Consider the following 17,124-nt stretch of genomic DNA (forward strand, 5'->3'; position numbering starts at 1 on the left):
TCTGTTGGCAGCTCCATCCAATGGGCTAGGTCTGCAGCTCCCAAGGAGGCTTCCTGGTGGTATGAGTAGGCTACAAACATGTAAAAGCCTCCCACTGCCAGGAAGCCCCCACTGAGCTTAATGGACTAATGCCATGAAAAAGTCCAAAGGCCTGGCACTGGAATAACAGGTGCAATGGCTGGGAGAGAGCTGACTTGCGTCAGCTTCTCCCCAGCCACACCTCCAGACAGCACCACTATGCCAGCAGAAATGGAAGGACACTGGCGCAGCATTCAGTGCCATGTCCCACTACTGTGGAGGAAAGGCCGCAGAAGCTGCAGACAGGAAGATTCACCACCAGGTCAAGTACCCTGTGGAGGGCAAATCTGCCAGTGTGGCCACATGCTGCTCCCAATGGCCGATTTGCCCCCCCCCCCCCTTTGGATGGGGCCATTAGTCTGCAATTGAGTTCAATGACAATCACATGCTACTAACGGTGTTTAACAAGCAAGTTCACATGTGAATCCACACACAATCATGCCACAGTGGAAGGGGAAGTTCATGTTGCTTTACTTCCCCACACACATAACAGTATGTGATACAGCCAATTCCCATTTTTTAGAAGAACTGCACAAATTGAATCTCATCATATACAAGTCCCCATGTGCAAAATGAATTTCATACCTGTATGCATGCTCCCGAGCCACAGAAAGAGGTTTGCCAGTTGGGAAGCACAGGTTATGCTTTCTCTGTGTATCTATAATGTGAAAACCTTTGTATGACACAGAGTACAGAGGTTTCTTCCATCCTGGCAGTTAACACTTTATCCTTATTGAGGAAATTAATGAAAAGGCACTTGCCCTGAGAAATGCTTATATGCACAATAAGCAAATCTTTTCAGCAAAAAAGTCAGTCAGATGGCTAACAAGTTTATTATAGTACATGTTGTGGTGGACTACAGCCTACTCTGACAGATGAATGATTTTACATTATTGCTATGACTATAACTTTCATTTATGGATAGACAAAGTTTCAAAATTCTAATACATTTTTAGTACACTGCACAAATAAAGATATTATCTGGAGGTATTTGCATGACTGTTTAGATGCATCACATAAATACATTTGTTCAAAAAGATGATTTCTTAGCAGCTGCAGATAGGACACTGCTTACAATAGTAAATCTTGCTATCTGTTTCCACCCATCATCTAGAATTCTACCTGAGCTGGGATAGAGGGGATTAGAACATTGAAATGCTCTGAAAATTTAGCCACTTCTATAATAAGCCAATGCTTCCAAGGCAAAAGAAACTGTTAAACAAGCTCAATTTGTGAACTTTTTTGTGTTTTGGCTGAAGCTGGTAGAAGAGAAGTGGTAATAAACTTTAAAAATTTAAACACCAGGATGCCAAGAACTGAAACCTGTTAGATTTCAAGTGGGAAAAGAATATTGAGAACAATCAAATCTCTTGGGACTAACCACGTCACAAAAAACAGAGGACGCCATTGTTGGCATTATTACAGTTGTCTAAAAGCATTTGATGTTACCCTTCACGTATAATTCATGAAGCTATCAGGTTTTGCCTGGGAATGTTTTAGCCTGAGTTCACCATTATCAGACAAGCCACATGAGAGTTGACATAAGAGCAAAAACAAAAAAGGTATTATTTGGATCCAAATAGGTCAGACCAGAAAAATATTAATATTCATGGTTTCCCAGGTTCCAAATACGTATGGTGTTCAAATCCAGCTTTATATTTGGGGTTTCTGATATTTTATAACTTCATTATTTAATATGGGGAAGTTTGGTGGAGGGGGTGTTTTTAAAGACACTGGCACCAAAACTGCAGGGGAGCTGCAAGCGCCTATCCTTTAAATAATTCCCAAATTCCAAGTCAATTCAACCAAAGGATCCGATTCAATGGAGTAGTAGTAGTTTGGATTTATATCCCCCCTTTCTCTCCTGAAGGAGACTCAAAGGGGCTTACAATCTCCTTGCCCTTCCCCCCTCACACAGGTGGGTGGGGCTGAGAGAGCTCTGAAAAGCTGTGACTAGTCCAAGGTCACCCAGCTGGCGTGTGTGGGAGCGCCCAGGCTAATCTGAATTCTCTAGATAAGCCTCCACAACTCAAGCGGCAGAGCTGGAAATCAAACCCGGTTCCTCCACATCAGAGTGCACCTGCTCTTAGCCACTACGCCACTGCTGCTCCCTGGGCTCAACAAGTCCCCCAAGGAACAAGGCCCATAGGAACACTGTTGCAAGCTATAAGTCACTCATACAAGCACAATGTCCACTGACTACCTTCCCCAAGGGCACCAGTAAACCCTGCCCCTCCAAACGTACCTTTTGTGGAAGGGGAGGTTGGTGCACAAATCTCTTGCTCTCTCAAGCATTAACTGGGATTTTGCATTTCTGTGTTGCGTTGAGCCTTAATTAGTGTTTTAAAAATTCAGACTCAGCCATTTCAGATATACCATTTCCTATGTTTGGAAGTATTTGGGAAAACTCCTAATTGTTGTATACAAGCTCAATAAAACTTATTTTTAAAAGGCATACATCAAACTGTCACTTGACCTTTGGAAATGAAGATGACATGGACATATGGCATTTTCTGAATTCTTATTCCTTAAAATGAGGATACAAAAATTGCAATGTCAGAATTCTCCTCATTTTTCAAAGCATGCTCTTGACCCTTCCAATCTGTTCTCCTGTTTCTGTACTGCAATTATCCCTTCAGATAAGAAAGGCTATTCCAAAAAGTAACAAATTTTGCATAAATTACTAATAGTAATACAGTCAAAACTCAGAACTGGGAATTAAACAACACACATTTCCCAAGTTTGGAATCCCCAGGCTAACTACATCTTGAGTCCTCCACTAATTCATTGCTTGACAAATTCTTTGCATTGTAGTCCTTGCTATAACATCTAACTTGAGTATTCTTTACAAATTATGGTACCCCATTTCTGGCATCACATGACAACGTTATCCAGATGATCTATTCATTTTGTGCCCAATAGACTACAAACAGCATTTTGTCAGGTCCGAAGAAAACAACAAGGACTATAATGCAAAGGACTTGTCAACTATTATTTATTGCAATATAAATATACTGTAGAGTCTTGATATAGAAGTGGACATTACTTGAAATATAAGCAATAAATTAGTGGAGGATTTTAAATCCATGATTCCATGTAGTGGACTATAGCTTGGCCATGTTTTTGGCTATTGTTTTGGATTAGCACTGTAGCCTTTTCTTCCTTTTTGGTTGCATTTAACCACACTTTGAGCCCCAACCTTACTAAGGATACAAATACTTTGGAAAACTATATTTCCTGCTTAATAAAGATTGCAGTAAAAAGCCAATCACACCCACTGTCAGAAGATTCAGTGGAAAAACAAGAGGTGACTACAACATCTGGGAAAACTACTGAGCTAAGTCGAAACTTTGGAGAGATTTGAACTTGATTCCTAATTATCCCACAGATTTCGGTGGAGAAGGATGCTGGCTGGAGACAAGTCACCAGGTGATACACACTCCTTACATTACTGAGAACCCACCAAGGCTTGGAGCTCAAAATAAGTGCCATATTAAAAGAACCTAAATGGGCTTGATTGCAGAAAGCCCACATTCGCTCATTAAAAGAAAGTCCATTCCACCTCAGATCAGACTTTTATACATATACAAGTGGTGACTCATAAGAAACTTGCGGGAAGGGTACATACGGTCTCTCTGCTTTAATTTCCATCCCTTTCCCCACTGCTCAAACAATCTTCCATCCCTCCTTCCCACGTCCCCTTCTCTGACAAACTGCTCATTTTCCACTTCCCGGGCAATCTTAGCCCACTCTCTTTTCTTCCCCCCTTCCCTGAAAATCAGCCTCTCTCCCCTGCTCCCATTCTCCATCAATATTCCCACCATCTCTCTTTTTCCCCATTCTTCCTCCAAAGAACTCAGAGTGAGGTACATTATTCTCACCAACCCTCTTTTATATTCATGTCAACTCTGTGACGCAGGTTAGGCTGAAAATGTGTAATTGAACCAGCAAGCTCCCCGGGGATTTAAAAATGGGTCTTCTTAGGCCTAGTGAGACGTCCATATTATTGAACAACCTTGGCTGTCCTCTTGCAGCTACATTTCAGGTAATGGGAAAAAAGCAGAAGGAAACCATCTGTTTAACGACTAGGTATTTAATTTATGCCCACTTAAAAAAACTAATCTACAGCAAAATGTCAGGTAGTTATTATCTAAAAAACAAACAACTTTGTATATATTTCTGAAAAAAGAAAGGGGTTTGAGGGGTGTTTTTGTTTTTAACATTGAGACAATCAGACCATACAAATTACTGGTTAATACTAGTAGAAATGCTTATTTGAGAACCTTTTTTTTTTGGGTTGACCATCTCTTGGAGGGTCACTTCTGAAATTTCTTCTGAAGGATAAACTAGTGAGGTCTTGGTAGACACTCCCTGAAATTCGCTACAATACAATATGACGCTAAGGGGAGATCAGCCTCACACCTCCAAACAATCAAGCTGATCAGTCTTGGCGTAGGAGGTTAAGAGCTCGTGTATTTAATCTGGAGGAACTGGGTTTGATTCCCAGCTCTGCCGCCTGAGTTGTGGAGGCTTATCTGAGGAATACAGATTAGCCTGTACACTCCCACACACGCCAGCTGGGTGACCTTGGGCTAGTCACAGCTTCTTGGAGCTCTCTCAGCCCCACCTACCTCACAGGGTGTTTGTTGTGAAGGGGGAAGGGCAAGGAGGTTGTAAGCCCCTTTGAGTCTCCTGCAGGAGAGAAAGGTGGGATATAAATCCAAACTCCTCCTCCTCCTCCTCCTCCTCCTCCTCCTCCTCCTCCTCCTCCTCCTCCTCTTCTTCTTCTTCTTCTTCTTCTTCTTCTTCTTCTTCTTCTTCTTCTTCTTCTTCTTCTTCTTCTTGTAATCAGCCTTCCCCAAAATTTAATGGAAATGAAATCCCTGAAAACCTGTAGATTCTAACACAATCACCATCCACTTTCTACTACTTTCCATGAAGGTGGAAGATATTGGTTAGTCCTAAGAGAACATTAGACAACACAGTTCAATAGGGGGGAGGTGATTGTATAGTGATAATACATATTAAAGAAAAGGTTCAGAACTAGTTTGGGGAGTCTGTAAGGTGGGTATGTCTGTCAAGTGCTGTCAAGTGAATGTATTGTTGAAGGCTTTCACAGCTGCTGTGCATCTTCTGGGCTGTGTGGCTGTGGTCTAGTAGTTTTTGCTCCTAATGTTTCACCTGCATCTATGGATGGCCTCTTCAGAGGTATGTCATGGTAAGATGTGTTTTTCTCTGTGGCACAGTGTATTAAGTCACTTCTGTCACTCCCGTATCATGGTGACCCTATGAATCAATGTCTGAAAGGTAGTAAAGTGCCACATTCATGGTGACTTATTCATTTACATGTACAGAATAGGGCAGCAAGGGCTTTGAGGAATCACAACACAGGTTAATGAAATTAGAAAATGCAAAAGGGAAACCATAATATGAAGCTTAATGTGGGAAGGGAAGTTGGTTCAGTTTAAGCCCACTGAAATCGACTGGAATAACTCTGGTATTGCACTGTAAATGTGGGAATCAAATTGCCTAAGCAACCGTTGTTCTGAGAAGAGCACGTTGAAAGAACAGAAGTTATAAGTGACCAGAATGAACCAGGAGAGTTTCTGAGGTCACCAACCCCGACTCAAAACATTTCCTCCAGAGACTCAATCTTGCTGTTCCCAGGACTTGGGATGGTTCATGAACTAAACTATTCAACACATCAATTTCATGCAAAAATCCCAGGTTCAACATCAATACTCTCAGATTTCAAGCTCTTCAGCTAAACCAGCTATGGCAGAACTAAATGTCAACTGACAGTATTAGGATAAATGGATCAATGGTTGATTAAATGGACTGTAGCTTCATCTGTTCGAATACGTCACATTAAGCTTAGTTTCAGATTGTAGTGACACAGTATGTGATTAAGAAACCTCTTTTCAATTTCTGCATTCTGCATTTTTGTTTCTGTGGTGATGTAGCCAATTTGTACTTGCTTTGCGGGGGGGGGGGGACAGAAAAATGTACTTCAGGTGCTTCTCTAAGCCCTTTCACACCCTTTATCGACCTAATTTTAAAATTATACTCATTTTTCACATATTACAATAAAACCTGTAATATGCTTGCTGTTTTCACTGTTGTGATGGACCAATTCTGTTTGTTAGAATTTCTTTTTCAGAAATATATACAATCTAGTGAACACTGAAAGAAGCCGCAGAAATAAACAGCAGAGCTTTTGTTTTCTGCTTCTCTTTAGGTAAGAACATTAAGCTTAAGATGCAGATCTGCAATGTGACTTTGATTCTCTAAAATCCTGCGACAAAAATGTCTGGCTCATTCCGCACATGCAGAATAATGCACTTTCAAACTGCTTTCAGTGCTCTTTGAAGCTGTGCGGAATAGCAAAATCCACTTGCAAACAGTTGTGAAAGTGGTTTGAAAACGCATTATTTTGCATGTGCGGAAGGGGCCCATGTAAAATGCAGGGCTCCTGCGGCGGCGGCCATGTTCGTGCCGGAGGAGAAGATCTTCGTGGCCCAAGCGCTGCGCCTCCGCATCTGCGCGCTGGACGGGGCTGAGTGGCTGGAGGAGGTGGCCGAGGACACGCCGGTGGAGCGCCTCAAGGAGCGCTGCTGCCTCAAGCACTGTACGTTTGGGAGCTTGGAGGATCCAAAGAGTGTAACACATCATAAATTGATCCATGCTGCTTCAGAGAAAGTGCTGAGTGACACCAAAACCATTTTGGAGGAAAACATTAAAGACAGAGATTCTCTGAAGATGCCAGCCACAGATGCAGGCAAAACGTCAGGAGAGAATGCTGCTAGAACACGGCCATACAGACCGGAAACCACACAGCACCCCAGTGATTCTGGCCGGGAAAGCCTTAGACCAGTGGTGGCGAACCTTTGGCACTCCAGATGTTATGGACTTCAATTCCCATCAGCCCCTGCCAGCATGGCCAATTGGCCGGCATGCTGGCGAAACTGATAAATAGTCAACATCTGGAAATTATAAAAGAACCGCCATAGAGCTAATACATATGTGGATTCACGTTTCCATTTACCAAGAAATGCTTACTACTGTTCTAATCATTTTGAAAGATGCTGCCTAATTTATTTTTCACATCAAACAAAAATTGTGTATTAACTACTAAATAATTCAATTAGCTTTTTAGAATTAAAAAACAGAAATAGATTTGAATTATTAGATTATATCTTCACAGTTAGATTATATATTCATGGTTAGCATATGCACAAAATAGAGAAAACTGTGATTCAATTTATAAATTCTTCTTACTGCTTGCTTCTTTACGAAGACTTTTTCCTTTGAAAATAGTGTTAGCAAATCCTTTCAACTGCTAAGGGAGCTGTCCTTTATCTTTGAGGTTAACTTTAATACCAAGTGTTTATGGTAGTTCATGCAGACTGAGTTGTGATGTCACCTCCAAGTTATCAGCTCTGTTTCGGTTCACTATCTCAGGGCAGTGGCACTGATAACAAAAGGCATAATTCAAAGTCTCCCTCAAGCTCTCCTTACTCTTCCTTTTGCGGGACATGCAAAGATGCTTGAATGTATCTGCAAACTACCATCCTATAAAAATATAGTATGAATATACAGAAACTTTATTCTGTCGTGATAATCAAGCTAAAGGAATAGTTCTGGTATAAATGCACATTGTAAGGAGAAAAATATTGAGGTGTTTTTGGCGAGTTTGCTGGATATTTTGCAGGAAAGAAATAGATACAAAGACTGTCACTAATGACCAAAATCCAAGTTAACATATCTGCATATTTTTACAAAAATTGGTACAATGAAATGGTTGCATTCAACTTGGTAAAAGATGCCTGTGTCACATGCACTTAGCCTGTTCATCAGTTTATTGACCTTCACACAAATGGCTGGATGTTTGTGCTCATGCATACACCTTAGGGGAACACAACAGAATGTTGTTGTTTTTTTTAAAAAAAACCTATGTGTAAATGCATTTCATTTTGTATTCCTTTCATTGTATAAATTATTTAAGCTAGTATGGGAAGCTTCTCAGGGATGCAGTGTTACAGCATTGATTTTATGCCTGCTGTAGGCAGGCCCTAGATGTTTGGGCCCCAAGTGAACCTACTGTGGTAGTCTACCAGAACATCATGCTGTAGTCTTGTGTATTCAAAAGCAAAGGAATAAATCATGATTTTACAACAGTGCATCAGTTGACTTATTGCTGTTTTGTGACCGCTGGGTAGGAAGGATTGCTGTTTAATGCCATGTCATCGGTTCTCAAGTCAGTCAAGCATGAAGGCTTGTCATATGCCTCTATAATTGTACCTCTCCAGACTTTCTCTAACTAGTCAGCTGGGGCTGTGCATTTTGTCTCCAACACCCGGCTGGCCCGTGCCTGACAGGCGCTCTCTCATCATTCTGTCAGTAATATGTTAAGTAGAGTGTGGCTGTTGTTGCATGGCTTCTACTGTACAGGCAGGTGGAAAGGATGCCATCCTTTAACGCAGATGTTGAAATGTTATCCCTCTCCCATTTTATGTACTTATCTTAGCTAAAACTGGACTAACACATCTGCCTATATCAGTTCAGCAAAGCTGAAGCTGCAACATTTCAACTGCCTGCTCTCCAATCTTCCTCACAAAGAAGAGTTTCCACTTGTGAAAGAAGACCAAACACAAAAACTGTCCCCACCCCGCTCTCTCTGTGTGTATAGATATATAGATATATTAGAAGACAGACCAAAACACACACCACTAGTAAAGAGGGGACTGAGCACAAAAAATGTGAAGACACCCCCCCTAGGAAAGAGTTGATTGTTCTTTCCATGTTTCAAGGAACAGTTCCTAGTCTGCCAGTCAGTGATGATTACACATTTAGTTAGCCTAAATGATGGCACTTCAAAACAATAAACTAGTTCTAAATTGTAAATCTGATATTCTCCAGCATCTTATATATGTTACAGATAAATTCCTGCTTTAAGAAAGAAACAATCTTGTTCATAGTTTATAGTAATGCATAAACCTCTGTTACACAGAGATTAACAAAGCCCATAAGCACCCCAGATTTAGGGTCTGGGGGGAGGGGGAATCAGCATACAAATGTCACACCTTAACCATCTGTCACTATACAACGTCAACCCAAGGGAGGAGGGGAAATCCATGGATAATTTCCACACTGCCTCTTTTTTGTATCCCACACAAAAAAAGACGGAATGTGAGGCACTAACAGATCCTGAGATAATAGTTATTGGTCAAATTCTCTTTTGTCTGACAGTGTGAATGGAAACCTCACTTCCTCAAGGATCCCAAAAGAACTTTCCCATCATTAAGAACATCCTGAAATATGGATTCCGAAGATGCACGTTTAAGTCACATTTGGCCAAGCTCAGACGTCTGCAGGAACAGGGTGAAAACTTAATCCATCTTCTGGGGCACGGAAACGTCTGAAGATTGAGCAAGTGCTTAGTTAGAAAGACTGTGTTTTTCTTTTCTGTATTGTGTAGTCTTTCACCATTGTAGATTTCTCCCAATAATCTGTTTTTATATAAATACAGAAATAAATTTGAACAATTTTACACTTCAGGCTTTTAGAAAATTTTGGAACATCTTCTCAATATTACAGCTGTTTTAAATTCACATCTACCATATTGACCCAAAAAAAGGGAGGTGGGAGATTCTACTCTTTGTTTTTTACACAAGCACACAGATGCGTGGTTCAAGGAGGAAAGGACTGACTGAAGTGAGGCAGGTGGTCTTCTAGAGCTCTTTAAATTCTACCCCAGGTGGTCATTCTGGGTTAAAGATAGAGGGGCATAAGCATAACACTCAGATGGGGTCAGAGAAACACAAGACTCCTTGTGGAATAGGTCATTACACAGAACTTTGATGGTGTTTGGGCCTTTTTCACCCAAAATTACCAAGAGGGCTCTCACTCACACAACAGAACTTTCAGTGTTTAAGATACTTATATTGAGTATGAAAACAGTATAGTGCAGAAGTTAGAGTTTTTTACTAGGAACTTGGAGATGTGGGTTTGAATCCCCACTCAACTATCATTTAAACAACAAAATGGAGGGAAGCACTATGTACACTGCCCCAAACAAACTGAATGATGGGTGAGATGAAATGAAGGAGAAATTAAATTTTGTTTTGCATTTTTGTTTGCATTTAAGAGAAATGTAAGAAATGGGGGAAGGCTTCCACTGACTGGCTATGCTGTGGACTGCCAGCTTTGGTGTAGATTACTGTTTGTTCAAGATTTTAAACACTGTTCTAGACCAAGGTTAAAATTCTGCAGGGTTGAGTTGCTTAAGCCTCATTGACTAGAGATGTGCATTCTAATACTTTCAAAGCAAAACAGCACCTGAAATTCCATTTACTTTCTGTTTGGGTATTTCTGACTAAAAACTAAACAGGGAATTTGTTATATGTAAAGTGAAGGTTTGGTACACATTACAATGATACAATGAATCAGACTACTGCTCAGTTTTCTGATCTGACTAGCTATTGTTCTTCAGCATCTCAAAGGTCTTCCTTGTTACTTGCTACTTGATCCTTTAAAAAAACTGGGATGCCAGGGTCTGGCAGGATAGAAAGTGGATTCTTCACCACCAAGCCACAGCACTTCTGAACTTTGAGTGGGACTACTATGCTACCTGCATGCTCTGGACTACATAAAAGAACGCCAAGGGAAAAAAGGGATTCCAGACATTAGCGGTTTCCACACATGTAGTCTCCTTCGTTTTAAGCATACACTTCCTTCAGGTTTGATTCTAATTTAAACAAACGTTTCACCCCTCTTCAGCACTCACCCCACTCTGAGATGTGAGAATCCCCATGTTTCTGAATTCTCTTTAAACATGATTTTTTTTCCCTTGGTAGGGAAAGCAAAGGAAAGCCCTATGTGTTAACATCTCCTTGGGGGTTTTTTTTGCTCCCTGCCTCTCCCCGTCCACACCACAGTAGTTCCTCCCACTCTACCACCTATTTCAGGACAATCGGAAGGTTTGGGGAGGTTCCCACATTGGTTTTTTAAAATTTCATTTTCACGGTTAAAGTCTATCAATGGAGTGGTGAACCCAGAGAAATTGACAAGGCTAGGTTCATTAAGCAAGTTCTCACCAGCCATTCCCATCTCTCCCCCTCACCACACTCCAGGTGCTGCCAACTTCTTTCCTCCCTACCTTCCCTCCTGCAAGACTTGATGCTTTTATCTTCACCCCTCCCTCTCCCCCACACAAAAGTGGCAGGCGACCAAAATGGAGGTTGCATGGCACAGCAAAGGTGGGCGGGCAAAATGGCAAATCAGCTCGGACAGTGAAACAAAAAACCATGGGGGGAAAGAAAAGAATGGTGTAAACAGGAAAACCCCACTAAAGCAAAGTTAGAGAATCAGCTGCTTCTCAGCCACAGGGTAAGTAGTATATGCATAAATGACCATTGTTAACAAGTTTCTAAACTGCAAAGCCTATCTTACATTTCCAGAACTTTGTTTTATAAAGAACAAGACAATAGAGGTGATATCCAGACTGAACCCCTGCATAGGTATCAAACTCAGGCCCTCCAGATGTTCATGGCCAACAATTCCCAGCAGCCCCTGCAAGCATGGCCAATTGGCCCTGCTGGCATGGGTTGATGGGAAACATAGTCCATGAACACCTGGAGGGCCTGAGTTTGACACCTAAGCTAGAGGATCCCTAATACACCTTCCCGCTTAATCTACCCACACTAACAAAGGAAAGGAGATATTTCAGTAGCATCATATTGGCTTTATGTTACTTTGCCTGCTAAATGAGCTGAATTTTTCAAAATTATGTTCTACTTGCCTTTATTTCTGAGAAGGTAAAGATTCACACAAAATGGCTTTTTAAAATATTTTACATCAGTCTGAGGATTTGCCTTCTATAAATGAAGCCAAGGTTCAAGATAAGAACATTTTAGCTAAACGAAAAATCATGTGGAAATAAGCTCCATAAAACTACAAAAACAGAAGAATTCGAAGATTTACAAACCATAAAAACTTCATGGAGCTTCTTTTTTCCTGCAATATAATGCTAGTCTATGCAAGCTGCATGTGTGTGTTTTGCAAAATTTACATTTTACCTAGCTATATTACTTTATAGCAGCTTTTGCTCCAATGATCCAGTGAGTGGGCCACTGATCCACACAGAAGTGAAATCAATATCATTTGGTAGTCAGCACCAACTACAAGAAGGAAGAGTACGTCCAAGGGAAACATCAGAAGAAATCCTGACAGCCTTTGGTTTAACGAACAAGAACATGTGTATACACAACCAGCATAACTTGCAAAGTAATACAGATGGATTAAACTTCTAAATGACACCCCACAGGAAAGTCTAAAAAAAAAAAAGACAAAAGATTTCAACATGGTTTACAGTGGCTAAACACAAAGCTCTTTATCTCTGCACCATCTGCAATGACATAAGAAAGCCATTTCAGCATAGGAAGGAACATAAAACCTGTAATAAAAAAGGCTATTTGGAATAGTAAGTTATTATCAGTCTGAAGAGTAGCTCCAAAATCAGAGCTATTACAGTATATGCTCCCCAAACGCTATTCTGCAACTAAGATGAATCTACCTATTACCAGGTTTAGGATAGCAGCTATTATCACAGCCCCTTGATTTCTTTCAAGCAGCTCCAATGGAATAAGCCACAAGTGAATAATAAAGATCTTATAATAGCCCTTAAGAATTCTTTATAGGGTGGAAGGCTCAGAAATGAACTCTAGAGAGTTAGAGAACTCTCATCCCTGGATAACAAAAAATAATTAACCTGACTTAATGTATCCAAGTAAGCCTTATATAAATCAGGCTTTTGTGCTTCAAGAATTAGATTAAAACCGTATCTTTTGTAAGAAGTATGTAGATATTGTCTCATAAGTACATATGGAACATATTTAAATCTGCAGAGGCCCAGAGGCCTTTTTGTGAGATGCTCAATATATTCTACTTGAAAAGAGAAGTGTGAAGTACTCACAGTGCTTAGTTTGCTGGAGGTAATAATGATGCGTCTCTCATGCAACATGCTGGCATAAAGTTGTAGCATGTTGTTCACATCCACAGCAACAAAATATTCAGTAAGATTTCTCTGTTTAACAAAGAATAAGGGCTGTTAACACATTAACAGTGGTAATTGAGTGGTGCATAAGCTTATAACTAGCTATTTCTTCCCAGCTGAAGGGGGGAATTGATCTTGTTTAAGAAATAAGTCATCACAATAAGCATATTTGACTGAAATTCATCACCTCGTTATCATTTGCAAGACAGAAAGTTAATTGTCTTCCAGGCTATTCAGTTCTGAGAAAGGCTGGCCTGCCTCATCATTTTTATATGAGCTTGGGATATTAAACACCCACTTTTACACTTATATATATACACACACCAATCATTATCTCTGTGTAGGAAATGGATTTTTGAACACATATATATTTGGTAAGATACATGAAATATCCAGGGCCATGTAATTCAAATCTAAACTGTAAATATCACTGTGTGTCTATGTTTGTGCGAAACCTCAGAAGCAGCGCAGAGGCAAACTAGGGGTTTTCAGCAGGAGAGGGGAACCTGACAAAAATAGTCACACACACACACACACACACATCAACACACATACTCTTCTGAAGACAGAAGTACCCTTAAGTCTTTGGAACTGAATAGCTGAATTCGTACATCATAATAAATTTACATAAATCACAAACATTCTAAAAACTTACACTTTCAGGGACAGTTGGCAAGCCAGTTACATCAGGAGCAATGAAATACGCATGCTGGTTAACAAAGAAAAAGCAAAATTATTGATCCAAAAGGAGAAATGAGTGTTTAAAAACATATGCAGGGAGGTTTGCCATAAACAGACTCAACTTATACCGCAAACAGACCTACTATTAATAAATAGGTAGACTGGATAATTCAGTTCAATGAATCACAATACTGAAAAATTTAAATAGTACTGAAAGCAGGTACTTCTATATATTCTGCCAGCTTCACAGATTTTAGATGCAGCACAAATTTAAAGCAGTACAAGTGCTCAATGGTCTGTGATAAGGGTTTGGGGTCTTTTTCTCTTAACAGAAGAGTGAAAAACTAACATAAGTACAGGTTGGAGATGCAGAAAGGATGGCACCTCTATTTTTTTCTTACTACTGCCTTCCTTAGCTACTAACAATGAAATCCTTAATGCTGGTATCCTGCAACGGCTGTTAGAACAGCCACTCAGAATTGCACAAGCCCTCTCCCCCAGCACATCTCTGCAGCCTCAGCAACCTGTGGAGCATTTATTGTCAAAGAATGGGGAACTGGGAAAAAGGAACGTACAGAAGGGAAGAGCTTGCTGCTGCAACAGAGGGCCCCACGCCAGGAGCCAAGTGCGTAGAGTGGCACAGGGGATGCCCAAGCCAAGGGGCGATATTCAGGAGAGGCAGGGGTCCAGGGAAAGTCAGGTCCAACCACTGGATTTCAGAGAAATGACAGGGAGCTGTGAAGTCCTAAGGCACTGAGAGGGTTGGGGTCACAGGGAGGTAGGAAAGAGGGTAGGAAGAAGCGCATACTGAAATGGTAGGAAGCCAAGCCAAGTGGGCACAGGAGCAATCCTGAGGTCCTGGATAGGCAGTGGGAGGGGAGGGGTGGGCTGACTCCCTATAAACTGAGCAAGAAAAGAGAAAGTTTTGGAGAAAGAAAGGCAGAGGCTTCTATAGAGCTGGGGAACCTGCCAGTTGGGAGTGGAAAGGGTCTGGATTTACCCTCCGTTCCCTTCCCTTCTGACGTCAACTCAGCAAGTGAGGAACTGAAGCTAGCTCCAGGGGGAAGTCAGAGAAGAGGTCCCGCTGGAGTGAATGCCATCGCTGGCACAAACATTTACGCTGGGCTTAGAGTTATGCTGTCTCTTGAGGGGTTTCGTGTCCCTCCCTCTGTCCTGCACTCATAACCAGAATTCCCTTCTCACCCTTATCTTACCTCTGGGATGGCAGCCTGGTGGGGGAGCACTGGTTCTGCTCAGCAAGGCCAGATTTTCAAGATTCCAAGCTGCTAATATTACACTGAATTTCTTATTGTAAATCATTCACAAACAGGTTTCAAATTTTACTTCCATTATGAGTAGTTTATATGGTTAATCTTGCATTTTTTCAGTAAGATTCACCAAAAACATTTCAAAAATAGATCCGTTTAACCACAAGTACATTATGGAGTTTTGGAGATTATTAGTGGCCTACTAAAACTAGAGGAAGATGCAGCTCTCTTCTATTCTGCATCTGTATTGTTATTCTATTGTAGACACACCTTTTTCCACAGCTTTTCAAAATTTGCCACAGCGAGTTCTCCAAAACAAGAACATCAAGCTCCTAAGAACATAAGAACATAAGAACAAGCCAGCTGGATCAGACCAAAGTCCATCTAGTCCAGCTCTCTGCTACTCGCAGTGGCCCACCAAGTGCCTTTGGGAGCTCACATGTAGGATGTGAACGCAATGGCCTTCTGCAGCTGTTGCTCCTGATCACCTGGACTGTTAAGGCATTTGCAATCTCAGATCAAGGAGGATCAAGATTGGTAGCCATAAATCGACTTCTCCTCCATAAATCTGTCCAAGCCCCTTTTAAAGCTATCCAGGTTAGTGGCCATCACCACCTCCTGTGGCAGCATATTCCAAACACCAATCACACGTTGCGTGAAGAAGTGTTTCCTTTTATTAGTTCTAATTCTTCCCCCCAGCATTTTCAAGGTACGCCCCCTGGTTCTAGTATTGTGACCTTGTCAGACCTTTTAAAGGTCTGAAAGGCCTGGTGTCTGAATGTTCATTTAAAAGCATATTTCCTTCCCTTTGGCCTTTTCTGCACAAGTTGTTTACTACCTATCTTGATGCCAAAAGCTACTTTTTTTTCCTTTTAATTCTGCACTTTCCCCCTCCATTTGGTTATGGAACCACTGTCCTCATTCTTCTTCCACTGTTTTCTCAAGCACTTTTACTGCAATGGCTTGTTTATGAGTCAGCTTTCCTTTAGTGAGCAACCACATTGAAACTGATTTTATATCTCCCGCTCTCCACACACCTGGCCTTTTATCCAAGTCCCCATGTAGTCACCCAACCTCCCTTGTTCTCCATTTTGGAAATTTTAAAACATTTTTCTCTTTGTCATATCAAATTAGCTATGTAACATTCAGGCAGAGACACTCACAAGCACTATCAATTGGATCAGCTTTGTCAATTTCATATAGAATGTACAGTGGTACATTCAGGCAGAGATACAAACAGTCAGAGTTGATTGGAGGAGGGCTACAATGTGATTTAAGGGCAAAGACACAAGTTAGGTCCATTCTGTCAGCTCTGTCAGTTTCATCTTGAATTAGCCATGTAATGTTAAAGTGAAGATACACTGTGTCTGCAGTTAGGAGATAGTGAAATTGAAAAGGGGAGCTGTTTGTGAAGCAGGAAACTGACAAGGGACTTCAGCAATAACAATCATGTGCTCTAATTCGGCCAGAAAATATGGTTCTTTGAGGGGGCTTGGACTACTTGTTGCTGTTTCTTCAGGTAATGGTGCCTAGTCCTTTGGGGAGGTTTTTTTTTTGTTTCAGCTTTTTGCAAACACTGGCCCTTATCCACTCCCATGTAATTGTCCTACCTCCCCTTTGGTCTTTTTCTCCTTCCCTTCCTTTTCTGTTTTCAAAAGGAATTTTTAACTTTTTCTCTGGTATATCAATCTAGCCATGTAATGATGAGGCAGAGATAAAAACTAGCATGGTTCATTGGATAAGATTAGTCAATTTTGCATAAAACTATCAATGGCCCTTTCCGCACGGGCCAAATACAGAGTCCCAGGGAGAGCGTTCACACAGGCGTCCTGGCTTTCCCTGGGCGGCATGAAACTGCCCCTGAAAACCTCGCTTAATGAGCGAGGTTATTGATAAACAGCGTCTTCCCGGCGGCATGGTGCAAACTGCACTGCCGGGAAGCCGCTGCTTTCCCCGTTGGCTCCACTCACCTTCTTGTGCAGCGTCCCTGCACAGCGTCCCTCTGGAGGTCGCAGGGCAGCATGGGCGGGTCTCTGCAGTCCT

The 17,124-nt window shown here is 41.3% G+C and overlaps 1 protein-coding gene across 2 annotated transcripts in view; it reads right to left on the reverse strand.

Moving 5' to 3' along the window:
• The window catches only part of DENND1B (DENN domain containing 1B), a 228,878-nt gene that overhangs the window by 94,081 nt on the left and 117,673 nt on the right, over nucleotides 1-17,124 (reverse strand). For both annotated transcript variants that reach the window (XM_048496683.1, XM_048496684.1), the window contains exons 8-9: nucleotides 13,788-13,841; nucleotides 13,052-13,162 (exon numbers count right to left, since the gene is read on the reverse strand). In XM_048496683.1, coding sequence (XP_048352640.1) covers nucleotides 13,052-13,162; nucleotides 13,788-13,841 — 165 coding nt within the window. The remainder of the gene's footprint in view (nucleotides 1-13,051; nucleotides 13,163-13,787; nucleotides 13,842-17,124) is intronic.

The sequence above is a fragment of the Sphaerodactylus townsendi genome, linkage group LG05 (assembly GCF_021028975.2).
Source record: "Sphaerodactylus townsendi isolate TG3544 linkage group LG05, MPM_Stown_v2.3, whole genome shotgun sequence".
NCBI lineage: Eukaryota > Metazoa > Chordata > Lepidosauria > Squamata > Sphaerodactylidae > Sphaerodactylus > Sphaerodactylus townsendi.